This window comes from Takifugu flavidus, chromosome 20, assembly GCF_003711565.1.
Source record: "Takifugu flavidus isolate HTHZ2018 chromosome 20, ASM371156v2, whole genome shotgun sequence".
Taxonomy (NCBI): domain Eukaryota; kingdom Metazoa; phylum Chordata; class Actinopteri; order Tetraodontiformes; family Tetraodontidae; genus Takifugu; species Takifugu flavidus.
Genome location: NC_079539.1, coordinates 1,898,191 through 1,926,120, shown reverse-complemented (window position 1 = coordinate 1,926,120; position 27,930 = coordinate 1,898,191). Strand labels below are relative to the sequence as shown.

Below are 27,930 nucleotides of genomic sequence, written 5' to 3'. Positions count from 1 at the left end.
AGAATAATGGATGAATAAATAAGCCTTTATAAAGTGGGAGGGCCTGGCTGTTTCTGCTAAAGCGTCGACTTAGCGGCTGGTGTCGCTTTAAGACTGAAGCTTGAGAGAGCAAATCCAGGAAGGGAGTGGAGGCCGGTGGGAGATCAGCCCGATAAGATCCAGCTTCTCCATGAAGCTGCTGCGTACAGAGTCAGGGTGAGGCTTCAGGTCAGACGGTACACATGAAGGGGAAATGATAAGAGCGGAGGGGAATAAACTGTGGCTTTATAAAATAGGATAAAATATCAACTCTGCTTTCCACCCCTCAGCCAGGAAACACCCAGGATGCCCCCCCACCCCCCTCCCCTCCCCGAGACGACGTCCCCGAAACACAAAGACTTGAGGCATGTTTTCGACGTGGCTTTTTAATACATGAACATGCTGTCAACACATCAGCTTTCAGCTGGGAGGAGATAAAAAAGAACAACATTAAAACAAAATGGCAGGATTTGTTTGAAAAGGTTAAAGGTCAAATGTCCCGTTGCGTAGCATTCACAGAATAAGCATTAAGACACTGAAGCTCTGCAGGGTCTGGGTTGCTCAGCTTTTGTCCAGCCTTGCTCTTGATGAAATTAACATCATTTCTGCTTCTTTTTATCCCCTCCTGCTGTTGCAGCGTAGTTCAGGGCTTTTCTGAGGTTTTTACCTTCCATGCGTTGTTTCATTTCCTTCAGCTTCCTGACCTCCTCTGCAAACCTTTCATCCTGCATCCTCTCGATCAGGAAGTCCAGGTGTTTGAGGGTGAAAATGGAGTCGACGTTCAGGGCGATGCTCTCCAGCCTGGTGATATGCTGGAAGCTTTTCTCCAGCCCCTCGTGTTCCTGTTCCAGAAGTTTCTCCATTTCCTGCTGCATTCGCTCCAAAGTACTCAAATGTTCCTTCATTCCCTTCTCGCCCTCTTTGTACTTTTTTTTGATGTCTTCATTGGTCTTTCTGACCTTCCTTGTCTTGGTCACGTAGATCCACTTCTCCTTCACGTGATGCTTTCTTTCACACTTATTGGTGCAGACTGTGCAGTGCCCACGACCATCAAACATCTTACAACGAGGACCATCTGGTCTGGTGGAGTTCATGCGGCATTTATGGTGACACGTCTCCTCACACAGCAGGCATGATGTAGCCCCCTTTACCCAAAAGGACCCACAGCATCCACCCTCAATCGGTTCTTTGTCTTTGTAGGGCTCGTCCACATCTTCTTCATAGTTCTCATTCGCCTTGATCTTTTCTTCGCATTTGATGTGTAACGCTTTCTCCTGATCAATCTGTGTCTTTTTATCCTCGATGAAATTGAGTTTAGCTTGAATGTTACTGATGCCCTCCTTCAGCTGATTTCGCTGATTTATAACCTCCACGGTTGTCCTCAGTGTCTGAGCTTCGGTGACGTTCAGGACCTCCATGAACTGCTTCATTTCATCCTCAGAAAAGTCCCAAGCATTCTTCAGAGTCTCCATATATCGTCTCGTTCTCGGATCGCTCTGGCAGTTATTGAACACAAAGTGAACGGGCTGGCCCTGCTCATCTTTTGCATACTTGATTTGTGCGTCTGCGAGAGCGGTCAGGGCGTTATCGGGGGCGCCCGCCGTCTGAGTGCGTCAGTAGGGCGAACATGTTCTCCTCCATGTTCGCTCCGAACAGAGATGCCACTGAATTAAAGACGTACCCGAGTCGGTCACTCAGTCGATTATCGCTGGCCTTCAGCACCAGACACACTGCGTGACCTCGTGAACTCCACCATCAGAGGTGAACCACTCCAGCAGTCTCTCACCGATGAAGGCATCTCTTTCAGTCCCTCCTGTATGTCCGTACCCGGGAGTATCGACGAGGGTCAGAGAGAAAGGAAGTGTTTCCCTCCCCTCGAACCCAAAGATCTGGTACAGGATCACGTCTGACTCTCGGACTGACTCGTCGTCTCCTCCTCTACGATCTTGAACCAGACTTCGTCCTCCCACTTCACTCCCATGGCGTAGTTGACCAGGACATTGATCAGAGCGGACTTCCCTGTTTCTGTCTCACCCAGAAGCAGGATGGTTCTGTTCAGCCTGTTCACCTTTTTGGTGCCAACAGTCACTGTTTTCAGGCGTTCGGTGATCTTCGTCACCGCGTTCAGCTGGTAGATTTTAGGAGATCCCGACTGGATCAGCTGACTCTTCTTTATGATGGAACTCAGGAAGGTCTCACTGTTCCTGCAGAGGAAGAAGACTCAGAAGACTCAGACAGTTTTGCACCTTAAACAAGCTTCAACCTTTGTGAGCCGGGCTGAGTGTTTGACACATTGAATAAGTCGTTCAATCTGTGTGAATTTGTTTTTTCACAACATAATTTACAGTCTCTCACACATTTCATACTGGGACATTACTGCTGACCAAAAATGGAAACGCTCGCTGAACGGTGCCTGTATTCTGTAGCCCCAGAAGTATCCTGGAGAACACGAGCTCATCTTCTGGAACACTGGAAATGAGTTCTCTGAGCAAAATGATGGAGAAGAATATGCAGAAGAAATGGGGAAGCAGGCCCAGAAGGTAATGAGCCCCAAGTGCTGTTTCCCTTCAGAATCTTTGGTGCCTGACCCAGTGATCTCAGTCTCCAGGTTCTGGTCTGTAGCTCTCTAGCTGAGCCGCAGTCAATCACATCGTTTTCCATTAATTCAAGCAGCTTTTTTTTTTTAAGTACCCTCCTGGTAACAGGTTCACACCTACCGGGTCAGATGTTCTGTTGCTGTTGATTGTTTTATTTCAGTGTATCTTCTTTTATTTTATTCTATCTTGAGCTTTATTTTCTAGCTTAACCAATGCCTTTATGTTGCTGCTACGTTTGGTTCCTGCTGTGCGTTTATATCTGAAAGACTCTGTAACTTGTTTCTAAAATGTTCACTATGACTAAAGTTGCAGGTTTTTCATGCAGGTGCTCAGTGAAATGGTCTAGGCCACGGTAGGGGTGTGCCACACTTTAATAAAAGCTTCTTCCTGGCATAAATATGCAGTCTATGTAAATTAGATAGGTAGTCGAGCTATCGGTGCTTACTCAGTAGCCATGGCGATGCTGTCTTCTTCAGAGTCCTCGAATCTGAGGAAAATAGAAGTTATTCAGATTACGGTACCGCATGTTTCCTTTGACTCACTGGAACTGGTGGCAGGTTGATGGACAGTTAGGGGAGGGGCCTTGGTTCCCAGGAGTGACCTCCCACCTTTCTGCCCCTCACCAGCAGCTGGAACTTACCTTTACCCGACACACAGGAATCAGCTGCCAGCAGTTATAGTGATCAATAAGAAACAGTTATCCAAATGCTGATTTGAACCACTTATGAATGACTGATATCAGGCACATTATCAAACATTATGACAATATCGACATTTGTTCACTTTGTTAAACATATTGTAGCGTGTTGGAGAGGGTCAGTGTAGGAAATTCCATGCATGCTTTGTGGCAGTGTGTCTGTGGGTTCAGGTTTGTGTTAACCCTGTTTTTGTTCATTGTAAATGTTATCTTTTGCAACTTTCAATGTTAGTGTTCTATTTATTGAGTTCTGGTTGTTGATGTGTTTAATTACTGTTTTAATTATTGTTCGCACCTGGACACCATAAGCGAGGTTATGTGTGAGATTGAAGACTTCCCTTTGTTCGTGTGTCTTCTGTTCAGTGTTTAATAAACTTTCCGCAATTGAATTGCAGAATAAGCTGGCAAAAATCTGCTCTGATTAAGGAACCAGGAAGAGTTTCACATTTACTGGGCGAACTACATTCCAGATTAAGCCGCCTGTGCCCAGCATTTACCGTAATGCCTTGTATGCTTTTGCTTCGGGAACTGGTCAAAAGTGGGATATATACGAGAAAACACCAGATCCTTTTCAAATATAACTAATATATCGCTTTTTTTATTATTATTATTAATGCAGAATTCAACGTCTGATCGGTTCTTAATTCCTGAAGAGCCTCTGAATATTGGTCAAGGATTCTTACCTGCTGTTTGACGGAGAGAGCTGAAGAGGAGGGGGGTGGAGGGATGCTTTTAAGGAGGCTGGCAGGAAGCTGGTGCACTTGAAACCACGTGATTTCACAGAAACTCGGACCAGAAATCCACCCAAAATCTATGAAGAGTCAATTATAACTGCGAGTTGTTGTTTTTTTTTAATGAAAGAAATAGACTAACAAATCAATCGATCGATCAATCAATCAATCAATCAATCAATCAATCAATCAATCAATCAATCAATCTTTATTTATATGGCACTTTTCAGACACTAGGTAGCACAAAGTGCCTCACAAAGGATAAAAACAGCAAAGAGAAACAAGAGAATCAAGAAAAAGGACACACACACAGATACACACACACATGCATACAACACACTTACACACACACACAAACAAGCTGAGACACGGCTGAGCACCGAGACCTGAGGCGAAGGAGACGCCACCTTTGGAGGCCCACCAGGCCGAGGGAGGTCACGGTCCGTGACCACAGGTGGTACGCCACAAAGACCACCCTGACCCGGGCAGACCGGAGGCTCCACACCAAGGCACAGAGCCCCCTAACCACCCAGGCACAGAGCCGTCCACGGGACAGCACCCCCAGCGGTAGACCGGAAACATCTCCCAGCCTGGCAGGCCCCCATGAGGAAACACCATGAGGAAACACCATGAGGAAACAGTGGAGCTAAAAACTGAAGGACTAAAACAGTAAATGGGATAAAAGGTGTAAAAACTAAAAACTGAGAAACTAAGAACTGAGGGAGTAAAACAGTAAAAGTATCAAGTAAAATAAGGATAAGAAGACATAAGAAATTAAAAATAATCAGAAAATCAATTAAAGGCCTGATTAAGAAGGTGTGTCTTGAGCCTCTTTTTAAAACTCTCAACAGTCTCTGCGGCCCTGAGGTTCTCCGGCAGGCTGTTCCACAGTCGGGGACCATAGTAACTGAAGGCCGCTTCCCCGTGCGTTTTAGAGCTTACATGTGGAATGGTTAAAAGGCCGGTGCCGGAGGACCTCAGAGTCCACGAGGGTTGATAGAATAAAAGCATGTCAGATAAATAAGTCGGGCCAAGACCATTAAGACATTTAAAAACTAATAAAATAACCTTAAAATCGACCCTGAAACGCACGGGTAGCCAATACAGCGATTCTAAAACCGGTGTGATGTGCTCCCGCCCTCTGGTCCTCGTCAGCACCCGTGCAGCTGAGTTTTGTAATAATTGTAGGTTAGTGATGCTCTTTTTTGGAAGACCAGAGCGCAGGGCATTACAATAATCTAAACGACAAGAGACAAAAGCGTGCATCAGCACCTCCGTGCTGGCCTGAGAGAGAAACGGGCGGACTCTGGCTATATTCTTCAGGTGGTAAAAACCTACCTTTGTTATGTTTTTGATGTGTGGGATAAAACTAAGCTCAGAGTCAAAGATCACACCCAGATTTTTTACAGATTGAGATGGTTTAAAATCCTTTAATTTTGGTACAAGTTTCTCTCTCTGACCTTCAGGACCAATGACTAAGACTTCTGTTTTGTCCTGGTTGAGCTGTAGGAAGTTTTCTGCCATCCATGACTGGATATCTAGAATACAGTTAAAAAGGGCATCAACTGGCCCTGTGTCATCAGGAGCCACGGCGATGTACAGCTGCGTATCGTCAGCATAGCTGTGGAAGCTGATGCCGTGGCTCCTGATGACGTCCCCAAGAGGAAGCATGTAAAGATTAAAAAGAGTTGGACCTAAGATAGACCCTTGGGGAACCCCACATTTTGTCTCCATACTTAGAAAGAAGCTTCGATCCGTAAGGTAGGAGGTGAACCAGTTAAGAACAGTACCAGAGAGGCCGACCAGGTTCTTCAGTCTATTTAATAAAATATGGTGGTCTACTGTATCAAAGGCGGCGGTCAGATCCAGTAGAGCCAACACCGTGAGCTTTTTGTTATCTAGGTTACACCTGATGTCATTTAAAATCTTCAAAAGGCCTGTCTCTGTACTGTGGTTCATCCTAAAACCAGACTGATGCCTCTCTAAAAATGTCGTTTGAGTTTAAAAAATCATTCACTTGGTTAAAAACAAGTTTTTCTAAAATTTTACTTAAAAATGGTAAGTTGGATAGAGGCGCAAACGCTGTGGTCTAGATTGCTCTTCTTCAGAAGGGGCTTCACCACCGCCGTTTTAAAGGAGGTGGGGAAGACACTCGTCTGAAGAGAGCAATTCACCATATATAGAAGGTGTTCCTCAAAGATTCCATAAAATGTTTTAAAAAATGGTGTGGGAATTGGGTCTAAAAGGCAGGTTGTGGGCCTTACATGGGAGAAAACTCGACCAAGTGTCCTCGCATCAACTAGGACAAAACTCCCCAGTGTCTCCTCAGGTGAAAGCAATGATCCAGGAGTGTTGGTGATTAAAATTTGTTGTGATAAAAGACTGGATCTAATAGCATCGATTTTACTCCTGAAGTGGTCTGCAAAGGTCTCGCAGAGGGTGTCAGTTGTTGTTGTGGGACACCTGTTAAAATTACCATTGGTTCAAAGCTCAATTGTGTGGAATAGAAATTTGGGGTTGTTTTTATTGTCGGAGATTAGTTATTTGAAATGAGAGGTTCTTGCTTGCTTGATTGTGTTGTTGTAGGTTTTGAGGTGATAAAATATTTCTTTATGAATGGTCAGCTTGGATTTCCTCCACCTCCTCTCAGCACTCCTACAGGTTCTTTTCAGTTTTCTAATTTCTTCATTTCTCCACGGTGGTGCACGTTTTGTTCTTACTGATTTTGTGACAAGTGGAGCCACAGAATCCAGCGTTGACTTTAATTTATTATTAAAAGTGTCAATAATAAGATCACATGATGCTGGTAAAATTTCTGCGGGACTGCTCTGTAAGATCTGGATAAAATTTGCAGCCACTTCAGGAGTCAGGTAGCGTCTCCTCACTGTTCCCAAAGGGGCCCTCCGCTGGTTAAAACTGGTGATGTTAAAAAACACACAAAAGTGGTCAGACACGGCCAGATCCACAACCGAGGACCCACCCCCGGACAGGCCATAGGTAATGACCAGGTCCAGGGTGCGCCCCCTGCTGTGGGTCGGCTGTGTGACATGTTGTTTAAAATCCAAACTGTGAAGGAGGTTTAAAAATTCTCTGGACACTGGGTCCGCGGTGTTGTTGATGTGTAGATTAAAAATCACCTGTTGTATTTAGCGTAAATGATTGATAAAAATTCCGAGAATTGACTGATAAAAGAGGTGGAGTATTGGGGTGGTCTGTAAACTGTTATGCATAGAACAGGAGGGCTGCTAAAAACAAAGGCATGATGCTCAAATGATGGAAACTTATTAAAAGAGACCTCGCTTGATGACATTTTGGTCCTTGTTATTGAAGCGGTTCCACCTCCTTTCCTGCCCCCCCTTGTAGAAAATAAAAAGTTAAAATCTGGGGGGCAAGCCTCTGTGAGAACAGCAGCGTGCATCAGTGCCAAGCCATGTCTCAGTAAGGAGAATACCATCGAGGTTTCTGTCTAAAATTAAGTCGTTTATTATAAAAGATTTATTTAAAAGAGAGCACACGTTCAGCACGGCCATCTTTATGTCCGCGCCGGATGTGCGCTCATCATGTCTTTTTATGGGAACAATAAAAGCACTGTTGCGTCTGGGAACAGTCCTGGGTTTCTGTCCGTATGAAATGATGGTGTCAATGGAGTGAATGACCTGTGATCCTGATGGCAGACATGGGAGTAGTGGTGGAGAGGCATGTATGGTGCAGCGTGCGGGGGGTGAGCGTATATGTGAGTGCGAGTGAGGGGCAGAGTGTTGGCGTGCATGCGCTTTAACCGTGAGTCAGGAGGTGGATGTAGTGCATGAACGGACAGTCAGGACCAAATGTTACACGAATCCAAAAATTAATAATATTCCACCATGAACCAGCATGTTGCATTTTTAATTTATAAAATGAATACAATATTTGTTTCTATTTATTTGTTTTTAGCATCTATTTTTCTATTAACATCTATTTTCTCATAACACAGACGCCCTGTACAAGAAGGGTCAAAGTCGTCTTCATCTGCTGAGGAGACTGAGGTCCTTTGGAGGGTGCAGGACCCTGCTTAGGACTTTTTATGACTCTGTGGTGGCATCGGTGATCTTCTACGCTGTGGTCTGCTGGAGCTGTGGAAGCTCAGAGAGGGACAGGAAGAGACTTAACAAACTGGTCAGAAGAGCTGACTCACTCCTGGACTGCTCTCTGGACTCCATTGATGAGGTGGGTGAGAGGAGGATGTTGGCCAAGCTGACATCAATTATGGACACCCCCTCTCACCCCCGACACGAGACTGTGGGGGCCTTAAGCAGCTCCTTCAGCAGCAGACTGTTACACCCACGGTGTAAAAAGGAACGTTACCGCAGGTCATTTATCCCAACTGCTGTCAGATTGTACAACATTCACAACTCTTAATGTAGCACCTATAACCCAAGGTTGGCATGTTTCTCTGCACTAACTAATCATCCTACCTCTGGAATGTCTTATTTGCACCTTCATTTTTCTTTATACTGTCCGACATTCCTTCTGTACATAATTTTGAATTTCTGTATATACTGTATAATGTACATAGTAATGTACATAATATAACAGTCTTTTTCTTTTTTCTTTTAGTACTATTCTGTACTGTACACCACGGGCTAAAGCTGTAACGTGTAATTTCCCCAATTTTCCCCCAATGTGGGATAAATAAAGTTTTTATCCTTATCCTATCCTATTCTATGTTCGATCCCTTTTTGATTGATTGATTGATTGATTGATTGATTGATTGATTGATTGATTGATTGATTGATTGATTGAAGTGTTTTTTCCCTCAATATCAGGCATCACCCACAGAGACATTATCTAACTTCAAAAGTATGCAATGTATGCAAGGTTATGCATGTAAAAGTATGCAAATATCTAGACCAATATGTGAAACTAAGTGAAATTAACTGCATGGCATGATGCCTTAAATTCACACTCAAAACCAAACGTGTGTCAGTCTCAGCAACAGAAGTGAAATATCTCCCTCTGCTGGCGGCGCAAAAGTTTAGTCAGTATTCTGTTTCTACTCTGCTCACACACATCAACATAGACCTGTGATGGTAGCATCGTTTGATGTGTTTAAAATGACCAATGAATGCAAATTCATTACTATTATTACACCGTTGCGCTAAGTTCCCGGTCTGCACATGTACCCTTCCTGCACCGCTTTGTAGAAGTTCTCTGTATCAGTTGACTGCATCTTATCTGAGAATTTAAAATGTAAAACAGTTTTAAACATTAAAACATATGTGTGTGTGTGTGTGTGTGTGTGTGTGTGTGTGTGTATGTGTGTGTGTGTGTGTGTGTGTGTGTGTGTGTGTGTGTGTTTTGCTTGTTTTAGACGTGTAGTGGAAGCTGCAGTGCGCATAAGCCGCCAGAGGGGGCGCCATTGCTTCTCCCCATAACCATAAGCAATAAATTTAACACGTCCAATCAGACAAGTCTAATGGACAACACAACTGTAACAAGGTCTATCAGGATGCAGAGCGGCACCGTGACATTTAGCAAACCGCGACTGCTGCCTTTATTAGTGCAAATCTAAATCAGCTGCAACTTCAGGGAAGAATGTTATGGCTTCTTATTCTGCTGTGAGTGGGGGGATTGTAATTACAGTAAGACCCTTTTTTACTAAATCTATTTGACTGGGTCTGAATTTCCTCTTCAGAAGACTCATCAGATGAGCCCTCTTTGTCATCAGAAGAGTCTTCTTCATTCAGGAGAGACACACCCATAACTCCAGCTTGACCCTGAGGCACATAGGCTGGGTCATTATCATCATCTGAGATTTCAGACTCAGAATCAGGACCAATTCCATCCTCATCTTCCTGATCTAGTCCCTTCTGCAGCATCCCCACAACCATTTCAGCAGTGAATCTATGAACAGCCATGATCTGAATATAGAAAAGTAAATGCACAACATATGATCATCAGTATACAGAGACAAGCTTGATAGTGGGGCAGCTAGGGTTTATTATGATCTTGAGGCATTTCTAGTGACAGGATCTGTCAACTGTCACACTAGTTTAGCTTTATTTTGGTGTCCTAGCTAAGATAGATTGCTAGCTACAATATAATATGCTATAACACAATATAGCTAATAGTAGTGTATTGAATATATTTCCTCTCTGACAAGTAATGTACTTTTTCTCAAGGTAACTTAAACCTTATCAGTTATATTTACTGTGTGAAAACTTCATGAAGACTGACAAAAGCTATGCTTATTCATAAAGGAAGGAGAGAACACTTAATATGCTGAATAAAACAATTAGAATTTGCTGAATAGTTGGATGAATAAATGATGAAATACATAGATTATAAACATTCAGCATAGAAACATTCAGCCATACATGAAATAACATGGGAAATGGATATGGGTCATTATAGACCCATGTTGTGCATTAGAGGGGTAGTGATATAAAAAGTGTTTTTATTCAAAATGTAAAAAAGAAAAACATACAAGAAGGATTAATTCTGATCAAAAACAAGTTAATTGAGGAATACCTGGAATGCTGAGTAATAAAATTAATTGCAAAGATAAAGCAAATAAAAACTCAGTCGGGTCACTTTAGACCCATGTTGTGCGTTAAAGGGTTAAGTAAACATAAACATACCCACAGAAATATAGGTTTTATAACATGGATGTATGTGCGTGTACGCGCGCGCGCGTTTAACGTGCGCCCGCAAAGCCTCGCATTACCCTTCCTGGTGCTATGCTCCCCTAGGGGACAAGAATGGTCATAGCAAGTGTTATTGAGATACTCCAAAGAGGTCCTTTTCTTCAGTTTTTTAAAACTAACATCTACACCAGCCAATTGAATCACAGGAGATAAAATTATTAGGCCACGTTTTACCCGTTGGTTTATTCAAATTTGAAATTTTAAACGTGTCACTGACTTTTTCCTGCAGCTCAGTGCCCTGTATGTGTGAGTGGAAGCACTTCTAACAGGCGCAGTTGTTTTTTGTTTTACATGCTTTCTTTAAATGAAAGTAAAAGGGTTGTTTGCAATAGTAATTTCCTTTAATGACCCATAGATACTTCTAATTATTCCATTTTTCTTTAGAATGGCAGATTCACATGGCCGACAGGTCGCGTTAAGTGACCTCTAGTGGCTTTGTGCGTAATAACAGGACGGGGCTTGTTAACTACTGCAACTCAGTGACTCAAATAATCCTGCATGGGTGATGTCTCCACCCTTATGTGGGTCTTCAGTGGTCTTCAGTGTCTCAGCTTCGGTGACTGAGTGCGTCAGTAGGGCGAACATGTTCTCCTCCATGTTTGCTCCGAACAGAGACGTCACTGAATCAAAGACGTACCCGAGTCGGTCACTCAGTCAATTATCGCTGGCCTTCAGCACCAGACCCACTGCGTGGACCCTGACTGAACTCCATCAGAGGTGAACCACTCCAGCAGTCTCTCCGCAATGCTGTCATCATTTATTTCATCTCTGTTGTCTCCGTACCCGGGAGTATCGACGAGGGTCAGAGAGAAAGGAAGCGTTTTCCCCTCGAACCCAAAGATCTGGTACATGATCACGTCTGACGTCTGACTCTCGGACTGCCTCGTCGTCTCCTCCTCTACGATCTTGAACCAGACTTCGTCCCCCCACTTCACTCCCATGGCGTAGTTGACCAGGAGGTCGATCAGAGTGGACTTCCCTGTTCCTGTCTCACCCAGAAGCAGGATGGTTTTGTTCAGCCTGTTCACCTTTTTGGTGCCGACAGTCACTGTTTTCAGGCCTTCGGTGATCTTCGTCACCGCGTTCAGCCGGTAGATTTTAGGAGATCCCGACCGGATCAGCTGACTCGTCTCTGTGATGTTCTTATATTTGAACCAGGCCTGAGCTTTCCTCTGGAAGCAAATAATTATAACTCTTAACTTGATACATAGGAATCCACTTTTCAGTGAGTCGATGTTTAATATAAGAGCGTTCCATGAAGAACAATTGTCAAGTTATTTTTGGGGGTGAAGGTTTTCTTTTCTCTCAGGTTTATTTGCCCTTATTTTCCAACTTGAAAGGAATTGCAAGATTTAAGGTTGACTAGGATTTCACTCAGAGGCAACAGTCTGGGTTTCAATTTTCTTTTTTTTTCCCCCCTTTATTATAATTTTTCCATCAGGGTGACTTTTAGTTTACAGACAGCCCAAGATCACAACAGGTAGCCCAGTGGCCACTAGGTGAAAAACCTTGAAATAGAAAAGAGAAATATAAACATATGAAATTGTTTGACAAGAAATGAACATGTTTAAGAACTCACAGACATATTACACATAAAACCCAATAGTCATAAATATAAATGTGCAAACTCGCAATAATGTAACCAAGGAAGTAGGCTACACCATAATTTCATTAGGACAACCAGGGTTAATTGTGTTTTAGTCGCTACAAACTACAACAATATACCTGTTACGCCTCTCACTGAACACCAACATCCTAATTGTAAACAGTGCTGTTTGTGAAAGTGAACGTTCTAACTCAACAATCAGCGCAGTCACAATACAGTATTACGTCTTTCTTCCGACACACTGAAATTTAAGGCTTAAAACAAATTAAAATGGTGCTTACCAACTGTCCCTCCAGATCTTGCGAGCAAACACCTCGAGAATTGTCTCATTGCTTTTCTAGCTTGAGAATGAGGACAATTGGAAACACCTCGCAGGTGTGGAAGGCACGCCTCTGCGTGGTGACGTCACAAACCTTTCCCTATTCTACTTGCAATTACACTTGCCCACCACCAAGAACCACTAAAGTGCCAAGCAAGTAACAAGGGGTTTGGCTTTACAACCCTTGACTAAATGCAACCCTTGCAAACCAAATGACTTAAGTAAAAATGGGCCGAAGACGTACACGTGTGCACAGTCACATTAAATGTTTAACACCCTCTTGGCACGGCGAAGCCCGCTAAAGACGTGAACAGTTGGAGCGATGAGATGACAAATGAACAACCAGGGAAGCGGCGTGATGATCAACGGTCGCCACTTGCAGGTCATAACAGTCAGCAAACAGTTAAAAGGATGTATGCAAAAGCGCCTGTAATAAATCAAACAAAAGCCGTCGAGAAGCAAATAAATCCAGGGACGTGTGACTTTAACCAACGGGATTTGGGAAACACACCGTGATCAGAATAATGGATGAATAAATAAGCCTTTATAAAGTGGGAGGGCCTGGCTGTTTCTGCTAAAGCGTCAACTTAGCGGCTGGTGTCGCTTTAAGGCTGAAGCTTGAGAGAGCAAATCCGGGAAGGGAGTGGAGGCCAGTGGGAGATCAGCCCGATAAGATCCAGCTTCACCATAAAGCTGCTGTGTAGAGTCAGGGTGAGGCTTCGGGTCAGATGGTACACATGAAGGGGAAATGATAAGAGCGGACGGGAATAAACTGTGGCTTTATAAAATAGGATAAAATATCAACTCTGCTTTCCACCCCTCAGCCAGGAAACACCCAGGAAGCCCCCCCACCCCCCCCCTCCCGAGACAACGTCCCTGAAACACAAAGACTTGAGGCATGTTTTCGACGTGGCTTTTTAATACATGAACATGCTGTCAACACATCAGCTTTCAGCTGGGAGAGAAAAAAAGAACCACATTGAAACAAAAGGGCAGGATTTGTTTGAAAAGGTTAAAGGTCAAATGTCCCGTTGCGTAGCATTCACAGAATAAGCATTAAGACAACATCACTGAAGCTCTGCAGGGTCTGGGTTGCTCAGCTTTTGTCCAGCCTTGCTCTTGATGAAATTAACATCATTTCTGCTTCTTTTTATCCCCTCCTGCTGTTGCAGCGTAGTTCAGGGCTTTTCTGAGGTTTTTACCTTCCATGCGTTGTTTCATTTCCTTCAGCTTCCTGACCTCCTCTGCAAACTTTCCATCCTGCATCCTCTCGATCAGGAAGTCCAGGTGTTTGAAGGTGAAAATGGAGTCGACTTTCAGGGCGATGCTCTCCAGCCTGGTGATATGCTGGAAGCTTTTCTCCAGCTCCTCGTGTTCCTGTTCCAGAAGTTTATCCATTTCCTGCTGCATTCGCTCCAAAGTATTCGAATGTTTCTCCACTCCCTTCTCGCCCTCTTTGTACTTTTTTTTGATGTCTTCATAGGTCTTTTTGACCTTCTTTGTCTTGGGCACGTAGATCCACGTATCCTTCACGTGATGCTTTCTTTTACACTGATTGGTGCAGACTGTGCAGTGGTCACGATCATCAAAGATCGGACAAAAACGACCATTTAGGAAGGTGCATTCGCATTTACGGTGACACGTCTCCTCACACCGCCGGCATGACGTAGCCGCCCTGTACCACAGCCACAAGAACCCACAGCGTCCACCCTCAATGGGTTCTTTGTCTTTGTAGGGCTCGTCCACTTCTTCTTCGTATTCTCATTCGCCTTCATCTTTTCTTCGCATTTGATGTATAACGCTTTCTCCTGATCAATCTTTCTTTTTAAGCTCGATGAACTTGAGTTTATCTTGAATGTTACTGATGCACTCCTTCAGCTGATTTCGCTGATTTATAACCTCCACGGTTGTCCTCAGTGTCTGAGCTTCGGTGATGTTCAGGGCCTCCATGAACCGCTTCATTTCATCCTCAGAATCTTCCCAAGCATTCTTCAGTTTGCGCACATATCGTCCCGTTCTCTGATCGCTCTGGCAGTTATCGAACACAAAGTAAACGGGCTCGCCCTGCTCATCTTTTGCATATTTGATTTGTGCGTCTGCGAGAGCGGTCAGGGCGTTTTTGGGCGGCCCGCCGCCTGAGTGCGTCAGTAGGGCGAACATGTTCTTCTCCATGTTTGCTGCGAACAGAGACGCCACTGAATCAAAGACGTACCCGAGTCGGTCACTCAGTCGATTATCGCTGGCCTTCAGCACCAGACCCACTGCGTTGATCATGTGAACTCCACCATCAGAGGTGAACCACTCCAGCAGTCTCTCTGCAATGATGTCATCATTTGTGTCATCTCTGTTGTCTCCGTACCCGGGAGTATCGACGAGGGTCAGAGAGAAAGGAAGCCTTTTCCCCTCGAACCCAAAGATCTGGTACATGATCACGTCTGACGTCTGACTCTCGGACTGACTCGTCGTCTCCTCCTCTACGATCTTGAACCAGACTTCGTCCTCCCACTTCACTCCCATGGCGTAGTTGACCAGGACGTTGATCAGAGCGGACTTCCCTGCTCCTGTCTCACCCAAAAGCAGGATGGTTCTGTTCAGCCCGTTCACCTTTTTGGTGCCGACAGTCACTGTTTTCAGGCCTTCGGTTTTCTTCTTCACCGCGTTCAGCTGGTAGATTTTAGGAGGTCCCAACTGGATCAGCTGACTCTTCTCTATGATGGAACTCAGGAAGGTCTCACTGTTCCTGCAGAGGAAGAAGACTCAGAAGACTCAGACAGTTTTGCACCTTAAACAAGCTTCAACCTTTGTGAGCCGGGCTGAGTGTTTGACACATTGAATAAGTCGTTCAATCTGTGTGAATTTGTTTTTTCACAACATAATTTACAGTCTCACACACATTTCATACTGGGACATTACTGCTGACCAAAAATGTGAACGCTCGCTGAACGCTGCCTGTATTCTGTAGCCCCAGAAGTATCCTGGAGAACACGAGCTCATCTTCTGGAACACTGGAAATGAGTTCTGAGCAAAATGATGGAGAAGAATATGCAGAAGAAATGGGGAAGCAGGCCCAGAAGGTAATGAGCCCCAAGTGCTGTTTCCCTTCAGAATCTTTGGTGCCTGACCCAGTGATCTCAGTCTCCAGGTTCTGGTCTGTAGCTCTCTAGCTGAGCCGCAGTCAATCACATCGTTTTCCATTAATTCCAGCAGCTTTTTTTAAAGTACCCTCCTGGTAACAGGTTCACACCTACCGGGTCAGATGTTCTGTTGCTGTTGATTGGTTTTATTTCAGTTTATCTTGTTTCATTTTATTCGATCTTGAGCTTTATTTTCTAGCTTAACCAATGCCTTTATGTTGCTGCTACGTTTAGTTCCTGCTGGGCGTTTATATCTGAAAGACTCTGTAACTTGTTTCTAAAATGTTCACTATGACTGAAGTTGCTGGTTTTTCATGCAGGTGCTCAGTGAAATGGTCTAGGCCACGGTAGGGGTGTGCCACACTTTAATAAAAGCTTCTTCCTGGCATAAATATGCAGTCTATGTAAATTAGATAGGTAGTCGAGCTATCGGTGCTTACTTAGCAGCCATGGCGATGCTGTCTTCTTCAGAGTCCTCGAATCTGAGGAAAATAGAAGTTATTCAGATTACCGCATGTTTCCTTTGACTCACTGGAACTGGTGGCAGGTTGATGGACAGTTAGGGGAGGGGCCTTGGTTCCCAGGAGTGACCTCCCACCTTTCTGCCCCTCACCAGCAGCTGGAACTTACCTTTACCCGGCACACAGGAATCAGCTACCAGCTGTTATAGTGATCAATAAGAAACAGTTATCCAAATGCTGATTTGAACCACTTATGAATGACTGATATCAGACACATTATCAAACATTATGACAATATCGACATTTTTTCACTTTGTTAAACATTCACTGCTCCGATTAATGAACCATGAAGAGTTTCACATTTACTGGACGAAATAAATGCAAGAGAAAGCCGCCTGTGCTCAGCATTTACCGTAATGCCTCGTATACACAGAGCAAGTGAATTGGAGCGTCCGCTGACTTCACTGCTTCTAACACATTAACTTTGTCTGACATGCCGAATATGATCCGACTTTTGCTTCGGGAACTGGTCCAAAGTGGGATATATACGAGAAAACACCAGATCCTTGAAATGGAATTTGATTATGAAATGTAAATTGTATACAAAAGGAGGACATTGAAATGGCATTTTATTGTCAAATGTAATGAAATGAAATGTATTGTGAAATTGAGTGCAAAAGGAAGGGTTGAAATGGAAATTTAGGAAGGGTGTGGTGGAGACTGGGAGAGCAGATGAAGTCCGTTTGGTGCCTCATTCATTTACAAGGAAACAAAGGTTGAAAGAAGACCAGCGGCAAACGATTGGGGGGGATTCTCAGTCATTCAACTTCTTGCGCCAGCCGGAACACCTGCTGTGAAGGCACCAAACTCCTGGGTGCATACAGCGCGCACCTCCTGTGTTGGCGTCCTGTGTCCTGTGCATGCAGCAAACACATGCTGTGAAGACGTCCGCGCCTCAGAGGCGGGCCTTCAACTATATAAGATCAGAACTGTGTACATTTAGTAGAGATCTCTCCGCATGCTTCCGTGTGTGTATCCTGACCGACTGACAGGATTAAAACCATCTCCTACGCAGTAACTTAGATTAATTGTTTTCTTCAAACGGCTTAAAAATTCCGAGACATCCTTTACAAATATAACTAATATATCGGATCTATTTCAACGATTGCAGAATTCAACGTCTGATCGGTTCTTAATTCCTGAAGAGCCTCTGAATATTGGTCAAGGATTCTTACCTGCTGTTTGACGGAGAGAGCTGAAGAGGAGTGAGAGGAGGGGGGTGGAGGGATGCTTTTAAGGAGGCTGGCAGGAAGCTGGTGCACTTGAAACCACGTGATTTCACAGAAACTCGGACCAGAAGTCCACCCAAAATTTATGAAGAGTCAATTATAACTGCGAGTTGTTGTTTTTTTTAAATGAAGGAAATAGACTAACAAATGTTACACGAATCTAAAAATTAATAATATTCCACCATGAACCAGCATGTTGCATTTTTAATTTATAAAATGAATACATTATTTGTTTCTATTAACATCTATTTTTCTATTAACATCTATTTTTCTATTAACATCTATTTTTCTATTAACATCTATTTTCTCATAACACAGACGCCCTGTACAAGAAGGGCCAAAGTCGTCTTCATCTGCTGAGGAGACTGAGGTCCTTTGGAGTGTGCAGGACCCTGCTTAGGACCTTTTATGACTCTGTGGTGGCATCGGTGATCTTCTACGCTGTGGTCTGCTGGAGCTGTGGAAGCTCAGAGAGGGACAGGAAGAGACTGAACAAACTGGTCAGAAGGGCTGGCTCAGTCCTGGACTGTTCTCTGGACTCCATTGATGAGGTGGGTGAGAGGAGGATGTTGGCCAAGCTGACATCAATTATGGACACCCCCTCTCACCCCCTACACGAGACTGTGGGGGCCTTGAGCAGCTCCTCCAGCAGCAGACTGTTACACCCACGGTGTAAAAAGGAACGTTACCGCAGGTCATTTATCCCAACTGCTGTCAGATTGTACAACATTCACAACTCTTAATGTAGCACCAATAACCCAAGGTTGGCATGTTTCTCTGCACTAACTAATCATCCTACCTCTGGAATGTCTTATTTGCACATCTTATTTGCACCTTCATTTTTCTTCATACTGTCCGACATTCCTTCTGTACATAATTTTTAATTTCTGTATATACTGTATAATGCACATAGTAATGTACATAATATAACAGTCTTTTTCTTTTTTCTTTTAGTACTATTCTGTACTGTACACCACGGGCTACCGCTGTAATGTGTAATTTCCCCAATGTGGGATCAATAAAGTTTTTATCCTTATCCTATCCCATTAATAAAACCCTTGATCCCTAGCTTTCTATGCTCGATCCCTTTTTGACTGATTGATTGATTGATTGATTGATTGATTGATTGATTGATTGATTGATTGATTGATTGATGTGTGTGTGTATTTTGCTTGTTTTAGACGTGTAGTGGAAGCTGCAGTGCGCAGGAGCCACCAGAGGGGGCGCTGTTGCTTCTCCCCATAACCATAAGCAATAAATTCCAATTTAACACGTCCAATCAGACAAGTCTAATGGACAACACAACTGTAACAAGGCCTATCAGGATGCAGAGCGGCACCGTGACATTTAGCAAACCGCGACTGCTGCCTTTATTAGTGCAAATCTAAATCAGCAGCAACTTCAGGGAAGAATGTTATGGCTTCTTATTCTGCTGTGAGTGGGGGGATTGTAATTACAGTAAGACCCTTTTTTACTAAATCTATTTGACTGGGTCTGAATTTCCTCTTCAAAAGACTCATCAGATGAGCCCTCTTCGTCATCAGAAGAGTCTTCTTCATTCAGGAGAGACACACCCATAACTCCAGCTTGACCCTGAGGCACATAGGCTGGGTCATTATCATCATCTGAGATTTCAGACTCAGAATCAGGACCAATTCCATCCTCATCTTCCTGATCTAGTCCCTTCTGCAGCATCCCCACAACCATTTCAGCAGTGAATCTATGAACAGCCATGATCTGAATATAGAAAAGCAAATGCACAACATATGATCATCAGTATACAGAGACAAGCTTGATAGTGGGGCAGCAAGGGTTTATTATGATCTTGAGGCATTTCTAGTGACAGGATCTGTCAACTGTCGCACTAGTTTAGCTTTATTTTGGTGTCCTAGCTAAGATAGATTGCTAGCTACAATATAATATGCTATAACACAATATAGCTAATAGTAGTGTATTGAATATATTTTCCTCTCTGACAAGTAATGTACTTTTTCTCAAGGTAACTTAAACCTTATCAGTTATATTTACTGTGTGAAAACTTCATGAAGACTGACAATAGCTATGCTTATTCATAAAGGAAGGACAGAACACTTAATATGATGAATAAACAATTAAAATTTACTGAATAGTTGGATGAATAAATGATGAAATACATAGATTATAAACATTCAGCATAGAAACATTCAGCCATACATGAAATAACATGGGAATTGGATATGGGTCATTTTAGACCCATGTTGTGCATTAGAGGGGTAGTGATATAAAAAGTGTTTTTATTCAAAATGTAAAAAAGAAAAACATACAAGAAGGATTAATTCTGATCAAAAACAAGTTAATTGAGGAATACCTGGAATGCTGAGTAATAAAATTAATTAATTGCAAAGATAAAGCAAATAAAAACTCAGTCGGGTCACTTTAGACCCATGTTGTGCATTAAAGGGTTAATACATGAACATGCTGTCAACACATCAGCTTTCAGCTGGGAGGAGAAAAAAGAACCACAATTGAAACAAAAGGGCAGGATTTGTTTGAAAAGGTTAAAGGTCAAATGTCCCGTTGCGTAGCATTCACAAAATAAGCATTAAGACAACATCACTGAAGCTCTGCAGGGTCTGGGTTGCTCAGCTTTTGTCCAGCCTTGCTCTTGATGAAATTAACATCATTTCTGCTTCTTTTTATCCCCTCCTGCTGTTGCAGCGTAGTTCAGGGCTTTTCTGAGGTTTTTACCTTCCATGCGTTGTTTCATTTCCTTCAGCTTCCTGACCTCCTCTGCAAACTTTTCATCCTGCATCCTCTCAATCAGGAAGTCCAGGTGTTTGAAGGTGAAAATGGAGTCGATGTTCAGGGCGATGCTCTCCAGCGTGGTGATATGCTGGAAGCTTTTCTCCAGCTCCTCGTGTTCCTGTTCCAGAAGTTTATCCATTTCCTGCTGCATTCGCTCCAAAGTACTCGAATGTTTCTCCATTCCCTTCACGCCCTCTTTGTACTTTTTTTTGATGTCTTCATAGGTCTTTCTGACCTTCCTTGTCTTGGGCACGTAGATCCACTTCTCCTTCACGTGATGCTTTCTTTCACACTTATTGGTGCAGACTGTGCAGTGCCCACGACCATCAAACATCTTACAACGAGGACCATCTGGGCTGGTGGAGTTCATGCGGCATTTATAGTGACACGTCTCCTCACACCGCAGGCATGACGTAGCCCCCCTGTAGTACAACCCCAAGAACCCACAGCGTCCACCCTCAATGGGTTCTTTGTCTTTGTAGCGCTCGTCCACATCTTCTTCGTAGTTCTCATTCGCCTTCATCTTTTCTTTGCATTTGATGTATAACGCTTTCTCCTGATCAATCTGTGTCTTTTTAAGCTCGATGAACTTGAGTTTATCTTGAATGTTAATGATGCAGTCCTTCAGCTGATTTCGCTGATTTATAACCTCCACGGTTGTCCTCAGTGTCTGAGCTTCGGTGACGTTCAGGACCTCCATGAACTGCTTCATTTCATCCTCAGAATCTTCCCAAGCATTCTTCAGATTGCGCGTATATCGTCCCGTTCTCTGAGCGCTCTGGCAGTTATTGAACACAAAGTAAACGGGCTCGCCCTGCTCATCTTTTGCATACTTGATTTGTGCGTCTGCGAGAGCGGTCAGGGCGTTTTCGGGCGGCCCGCCGTCTGAGTGCGTCAGTAGGGCGAATATGTTCTCCTCCATGTTTGCTCCAAACAGAGACGCCACTGAATCAAAGACGTACCCGAGTCGGTCACTCAGTCGATTAACGCTGGCCTTCAGCACCAGACCCACTGCGTGGACCTCGTGAACTCCACCATCAGAGGTGAACCAGTCCAGCAGTCTCTCCGCAATGATGTCATCATTTATGTCATCTCTGTTGTCTCCGTACCCGGGAGTATCGACGAGGGTCAGAGAGAAAGGAAGCGTTTTCCCCTCGAACCCAAAGATCTGGTACATGATCACGTCCGACGTCTGACTCTCGGACTGCCTCGTCATCTCCTCCTCTACGATCTTGAACCAGACTTCGTCCTCCCACTTCACTCCCATGGCGTAGTTGACCAGGACGTCGATCAGAGCAGACTTCCCTGTTTCTGTCTCACCCAGAAGCAGGATGGTTTTGTTCAGCCTGTTCACCTTTTTGGTGCCGACAGTCACTGTTTTCAGGCCTTCGGTGATCTTCGTCAATACTTTCAGCTGGTAGATTTTAGGAGATCCCGACTGGATCAGCTGACTCTTCTTTATGATGGAACTCAGGAAGGTCTCACTGTTCCTGCAGAGGAAGAAGACTCAGAAGACTCAGACAGTTTTGCACCTTAAACAAGCTTCAACCTTTGTGAGCCGGGCTGAGTGTTTGACACATTGAATAAGTCGTTCAATCTGTGTGAATTTGTTTTTTCACAACATAATTTACAGTCTCACACACATTTCATACTGGGACATTACTGCTGCCCAAAAATGTGAACGCTCGCTGAACGCTGCCTGTATTCTGTAGCCCCAGAAGTATCCTGGAGAACACGAGCTCATCTTCCGGAACACTGGAAATGAGTTCTCTGAGCAAAATGATGGAGAAGAATATGCAGAAGAAATGGGGAAGCAGGCCCAGAAGGTAATGAGCCCCAAGTGTTGTTTCCCTTCAGAATCTTTGGTGCCTGACCCAGTGATCTCAGTCTCCAGGTTCTGGTCTGTAGCTCTCTACCTGAGCCCAGCAGCAGTCACATCGTTTTCCATTAATTCAAGCAGCTTTTTTTTTTTAAAGTACCCTCCTGGTAACAGGTTCACACCTACCAGGTCAGATGTTCTGTTGCTGTTGATTGGTTTTATTTCAGTTTATCTTGTTTTATTTTATTCTATCTTGAGCTTTATTTTCTAGCTTAACCAATGCCTTTATGTTGCTGCTACGTTTAGTTCCTGCTGTGCGTTTATATCTGAAAGACTCTGTAACTTGTTTCTAAAATGTTCACTATGACTAAAGTTGCAGGTTTTTCATGCAGGTGCTCAGTGAAATGGTCTAGGCCACGGTAGGGGTGTGCCACACTTTAATAAAAGCTTCTTCCTGGCATAAATATGCAGTCTATGTAAATTAGATAGGTAGTCGAGCTATCGGTGCTTACTCAGTAGCCATGGCGACGCTGTCTTCTTCAGAGTCCTCGAATCTGAGGAAAATAGAAGTTATTCAGATTACCGCATGTTTCCTTTGACTCACTGGAACTGGTGGCAGGTTGATGGACAGTTACGGGAGGGGCCTTGGTTCCCAAGAGTGACCTCCCACCTTTCTGCCCCTCACCAGCAGCTGGAACTTACCTTTACCCGACACACAGGAATCAGCTGCCAGCAGTTATAGTGATCAATAAGAAACAGTTATCCAAATGCTGATTTGAACCACTTATGAATGACTGATATCAGGCACATTATCAAACATTATGACAATATCAACATTTGTTCACTTTGTTAAACATATTGTAGCGTGTTGGGGAGGGTCAGTGTAGGAAATTCCCAGCATGCTTTGTGGCAGTGTGTCTGTGGGTTCAGGTTTGTGCTAACCCTGTTTTTGTTCGTTGTAAATGTTATCTTTTGCAACTTTCAATGTTAGTGTTCTATTTATTGAGTTCTGGTTGTTGATGTGTTTAATGACTGTTTTAATTATTGTTTGCACCTGGACACCATAAGCGAGGTTGTGTGTGTGACTGAAGACTTTCCTTTGTTCGTGTGTCTTTTGTTCAGCGTTTAATAAACTTTCTGCAGTTGAATTGCAGAACAAGCTGGCAGAAGTTGTCTGAGCTCTTCCGCAACTAAAAATCCTAGCTTGCCACATTGGTGTCAGAAGAGGGATTGAACATGATGGAAGGGACCCTCAAGGAAGTGGAAGAGCTCTGCAAAAGCTTGAGAGCTATGCAAGGAGCACCACAGGGAGACGCTGGGGCAAAGAGTCTCCCTGATGGAGCTAGCGGCCAGCAGCAGATCGCTGCCTGGAAAACCAGCGAAGGACGAAACACTACCGACTGAGTACCATGAAGCTGCCACATTCCCAGCTCAATGCCTGGTCAGCGGAAGAGACAGCAGTCCAGGTCGCCTTTGCCTTGGAAGGCAAAGCCCTGCAGATTATCACAGACCTCCAGCCTGAAGAGATATTTAACTGGCAAGCCATAAAAAGAGCACTGAAACACCGTTTGGCCATGACGCGGAGAGAGTGTATGCTGCATTTTTATGCCAGGTGTGGGTATCCTACCTTCCACCCTACAGTACAGGACGAGCTGGCACTCCAAGCTTTCGTCCGAGGGCTTCAGCCAGAGCGACTTCGAGAACACATCCGCCTGCATGCACCAAAGACCTTGACGGCAGCCCTGGCTGAATCTGAGCGGGTTGAACATGTGCTGTCCACGGGAGACTGCTCCACCAATACAAGGTACAGAGTGCGTCAGGCTGCCTACTGATGACGAAGGGGTCACCCGCCAAGCCACCACCACACCCCTGAAACGACCCCAACGAGGAACTAGGAGAACAGCCGGGCAGCCTATGGAAAGATGTTACCGGTGCGAAGAACCGGGTCACATCGCACGCCACTGCCCAGCACCAGCCCTACGAAGCCCAGCTCCTCAGCCTCCGTTAAACTAGAGCGGGGGCACAATGGGGGAACTGTCACCCACGACTCATCCTCCCTCCTCTGCCAAGTTGCAATGGCATCTGGGTCGTCTGGGCCAGACAAATGGACTGTACCTGGACTGTACTCTTAATGACACTCCATGCAGAGCCCTGGTGGATACGGTGTCCACCATTTCGCTGGTCCGGCCTGGAACGCTACCAGGTACAGAGGGCCCGAGACCACGGGGTTGGAAACCCACTAAGCTTTGTAGAGCCACAGTCACCGGTGAGCGCGCCAGAATGCGGGGTGAAGGATCTCTCCAGGTATGTGTTGCTAATCGCACAATTGATCACGAGTCCTGGCTGGCCGACATACAAGACCCCTGCATCATCGGGCTGGATCTGCTAGCCAAGTGGGAGGCTGTGGTCGACCTTCCCAGGACTACACTTTACCTGGGTTCTGAGGCTGTTACGCTTCACCCCACACGTGAGAAGGGACTGAGACAAGTGCCCTCTCCACAGCCAAGCACTCGGGTCCCCTCCATGCAACCACCACCAGCCAGAGTCAAGGGAGCGTCCACATCATCATTGCCACCCCAAGTGCCATCAGCTGAGACTAGGCAAGCTATTGATGACCTGTACCTGTACCTGAGAAGTTGTGAGGGCCTACAGGCGGACCAGACATGCAAGCTTTGGGAGCTGCTGGAACGGTTCGCCAACATCTTTGCAGCCAGGGATAAGGACTGTACACACACGAGTCTGGTACAACATGAGATCAACACTGGTGATGCTCGCCCCAAATAAGCCTTTATAAAGCGGAGGGCCTGGCTGTTTCTGCTAAAGCGTCGACTTAGCGGCTGGTGTCGCTTTAAGGCTGAAGCTTGAGAGAGCAAATCCAGGAAGGGAGTGGAGGCCGGTGGGAGATCAGCACGATAAGATCCAGCTTCTCCACCTTTGCTTCTCTAGTTTATGCTGATGTAAGCGTACAGAGTCAGGGTGAGGCTTCAGGTCAGACGGTACACATGAAGGGGAAATGATAAGAGCGGACGGGAATAAACTGTGGCCTTATAAAATAGGATAAAATATCAACTCTGCTTTCCACCCCTCAGCCAGGAAACACCCAGGATGCCCCCCCCCCCCACCCCCTCCCCTCCCTGAGACAACGTCCCCGAAACACAAAGACTTGAGGCATGTTTTCGACGTGGCTTTTTAATACATGAACATGCTGTCAACACATCAGCTTTCAGCTGGGAGGAGAAAAAAGAACCACATTAAAACAAAATGGCAGGATTTGTTTGAAAAGGTTAAAGGTCAAATGTCCCGTTGCGTAGCATTCACAGAATAAGCATTAAGACAACATCACTGAAGCTCTGCAGGGTCTGGGTTGCTCAGCTTTTGTCCAGCCTTGCTCTTGATGAAATTAACATCATTTCTGCTTCTTTTTATCCCCTCCTGCTGTTGCAGCGTAGTTCAGGGCTTTTCTGAGGTTTTTACCTTCCATGCGTTGTTTCATTTCCTTCAGCTTCCTGACCTCCTCTGCAAACTTTTCATCCTGCATCCTCTCGATCAGGAAGTCCAGGTGTTTGAGGGTGAAAATGGAGTCGACTTTCAGGGCGATGCTCTCCAGCCCCTCGTGTGCCCCCATGCAGTACAGCCACAAGAACCCACAGCGTCCACCCTCAATGGGTTCTTTGTCTTTGTAGCGCTCGTCCACATCTTCTTCGTAGTTCTTATTCGCCTTCATCTTTTCTTTGCATTTGATGTGTAACGCTTTCTCCTGATCAATCTCTTTCTTTTTAAGCTCGATGAACTTGAGTTTATCTTGAAGGTTAATGATGCAGTCCTTCAGCTGATGTCGCTGATTTATAACCTCCACGGTTGTCCTCAGTGTCTGAGCTTCGGTGACGTTCAGGACCTCCATGAACTGCTTCATTTCATCCTCAGAATCTTCCCAAGCATTCTTCAGTTTGCGCGTATATCGTCCCGTTCTCTGAGCGCTCTGGCAGTTATTGAACACAAAGTGAACGGGCTGGCCCTGCTCATCTTTTGCATACTTGATTTGTGCGTCTGCGAGAGCGGTCAGGGCGTTTTCAGGCGGCCCGCCGTCTGAGTGCGTCAGTAGGGCGAACATGTTCTCCTCCATGTTTGCTCCGAACAGAGACGCCACTGAATCAAAGACGTACCCGAGTTGGTCACTCAGTCGATTAACGCTGGCCTTCAGCACCAGACCCACTGCACTGATCTCGTGAACTCCACCATCAGAGGTGAACCAGTCCAGCAGTCTCTCCGCAATGCTGTCATCATTTCTGTCATCTCTGTTGTCTCCGTACCCGGGAGTATCGACGAGGGTCAGAGAGAAAGGAAGCGTTTTCCCCTCGAACCCAAAGATCTGGTACATGATCACGTCCGACGTCTGACTCACGGACTGCCTCGTCGTCTCCTCTACGATCTTGAACCAGACTTCGTCCCCCCACTTCACTCCCATGGCGTAGTTGACCAGGACATTGATCAGAGCGGACTTCCCTGTTCCTGTCTCACCCAGAAGCAGGATGGTTTTGTTCAGCCTGTTCACCTTTTTGGTGCCGACAGTCACTGTTTTCAGGCCTTCGGTGATCTTCGTCACCGCGTTCAGCTGGTAGATTTTAGGAGATCCCGACTGGATCAGCTGACTCGTCTCTGTGATGTTCTTATATTTGAACCAGGCCTGAGCTGGAAGCAAATAATTATAACTCTTAACTTGATACATAGGAATCCACTTTTCAGTGAGTCGATGTTTAATATAAGAGTGTTCCATGAAGAACCCTTGACTAAATGCAACCCTTGCAAACCAAATGACTAAATAACTCAAGTAAAAATGGGCCGAAGACGTACACGTGTGCACAATCACATTAAATGTTTATCACCCTCTTGGCACGGCGAAGCCCGCTGAAGACGTGAACAGTTGGAGCGATGAGATGACAAATGAACAACCAGGGAAGCGGCGTGATGATCAACGGTCGCCTCTTGCAGGTCATAACAGTCAGCAAACAGTTAAAAGGATGGCGGCAAAAGCGCCTGTAATAAATCAAGCAAAAGCCGGCGAGAAGCAAATAAATCCAGGGACATGTGACTTTAACCAACGGGATTTGGGAAACACACCTTGATCAGAATAATGGATGAATAAATAAGCCTTTATAAAGCGGGAGGGCCTGGCTGTTTCTGCTAAAGCGTCGACTTAGCGGCTGGTGTCGCTTTAAGGCTGAAGCTTGAGAGAGCAAATCCAGGAAGGGAGTGGAGGCCGGTGGGAGATCAGCCCGATAAGATCCAGCTTCACCATGAAGCTGCTGCGTACAGTCAGGGTGAGGCTTCAGGTCAGACGGTACATATGAAGGGGAAATGATAAGAGCGGACGGGAATAAACTGTGGCCTTATAAAATAGGATAAAATATCAACTCTGCTTTCCACCCCTCAGCCAGGAAACACCCAGGATGCCCCCCCCACCCATCCTCCCCTCCCCTCCCCGAGACGACGTCCCTGAAACACAAAGACTTGAGGCATGTTTTCGACGTGGCTTTTTAATACATGAACATGCTGTCAACACATCAGCTTTCAGCTGGGAGGGAAAAAAAGAACCACATTAAAACAAAATGGCAGGATTTGTTTGAAAAGGTCAAATGTCCCGTTGCGTAGCATTCACAAAATAGGCATTAACCCTTTGATGCACAACATGGGTCAAAAATTAGCCGCATTCATTTTCTATGTGTTTTCAGGCTGGGTGAGTGTTTCTTTGCTGTATTTTTTAAAAATCAATTCATTTTATTATTAAATGT

The 27,930-nt window shown here is 44.9% G+C and overlaps 4 protein-coding genes across 8 annotated transcripts; all 4 read right to left on the bottom strand.

Annotated features, from left to right (window-relative positions):
* Positions 1-388: 388 nt before the first annotated feature.
* LOC130517425 (uncharacterized) lies at positions 389-8,543 on the bottom strand. 5 transcript variants are annotated; one of them, XM_057019291.1, is made up of 4 exons: positions 8,015-8,543; positions 3,996-4,143; positions 2,376-3,102; positions 389-2,222 (listed from the first exon to the last, which is right to left on the bottom strand). In XM_057019291.1, the coding sequence occupies exon 4, from the start codon at positions 1,488-1,490 to the stop codon at positions 618-620; it is 873 nt and encodes a 290-aa protein (XP_056875271.1). In that variant the 5' UTR covers positions 1,491-2,222; positions 2,376-3,102; positions 3,996-4,143; positions 8,015-8,543; the 3' UTR covers positions 389-617. The 5 variants fall into 5 exon arrangements, with proteins under 5 accessions (XP_056875271.1, XP_056875272.1, XP_056875269.1 ...); XM_057019292.1 differs by having other exon boundaries at positions 2,403-3,102; XM_057019289.1 differs by having other exon boundaries at positions 3,061-3,102.
* A 2,857-nt stretch (positions 8,544-11,400) lies between these two features.
* On the bottom strand, positions 11,401-27,420 carry LOC130517611 (uncharacterized). The gene is made up of 3 exons (XM_057019612.1): positions 26,950-27,420; positions 12,188-12,837; positions 11,401-11,899 (listed from the first exon to the last, which is right to left on the bottom strand). The coding sequence occupies exons 2-3, from the start codon at positions 12,292-12,294 to the stop codon at positions 11,401-11,403; spliced, it is 606 nt and encodes a 201-aa protein (XP_056875592.1). The 5' UTR covers positions 12,295-12,837; positions 26,950-27,420.
* Positions 13,556-18,369, bottom strand: LOC130517333 (uncharacterized). Its single transcript, XM_057019134.1, has 4 exons — positions 17,855-18,369; positions 17,485-17,641; positions 16,229-16,270; positions 13,556-15,394 (listed from the first exon to the last, which is right to left on the bottom strand). The coding sequence occupies exons 3-4, from the start codon at positions 16,237-16,239 to the stop codon at positions 14,467-14,469; spliced, it is 939 nt and encodes a 312-aa protein (XP_056875114.1). The 5' UTR covers positions 16,240-16,270; positions 17,485-17,641; positions 17,855-18,369; the 3' UTR covers positions 13,556-14,466.
* LOC130517331 (uncharacterized) lies at positions 19,335-22,862 on the bottom strand. Its single transcript, XM_057019130.1, has 3 exons — positions 22,844-22,862; positions 22,654-22,695; positions 19,335-21,812 (listed from the first exon to the last, which is right to left on the bottom strand). The coding sequence occupies exons 2-3, from the start codon at positions 22,662-22,664 to the stop codon at positions 20,198-20,200; spliced, it is 1,626 nt and encodes a 541-aa protein (XP_056875110.1). The 5' UTR covers positions 22,665-22,695; positions 22,844-22,862; the 3' UTR covers positions 19,335-20,197.
* Positions 27,421-27,930: the final 510 nt, after the last annotated feature.

Bases quoted from the DNA above. Each gene is read 5' to 3' on its own strand.
- LOC130517611 (XM_057019612.1), bottom strand. From the start codon at position 12,294: ATGTTCATTTCTTGTCAAACAATTTCATATGTTTATATTTCTCTTTTC. The intron at 11,900-12,187 runs GTAAACTAAAAG...TTGCTTCCAGAG, and splicing joins GTTGTGATCTTGGGCTGTCT to GAAAGCTCAGGCCTGGTTCA.
- LOC130517425 (XM_057019288.1), bottom strand. From the start codon at position 1,490: ATGGAGACTCTGAAGAATGCTTGGGACTTTTCTGAGGATGAAATGAAG.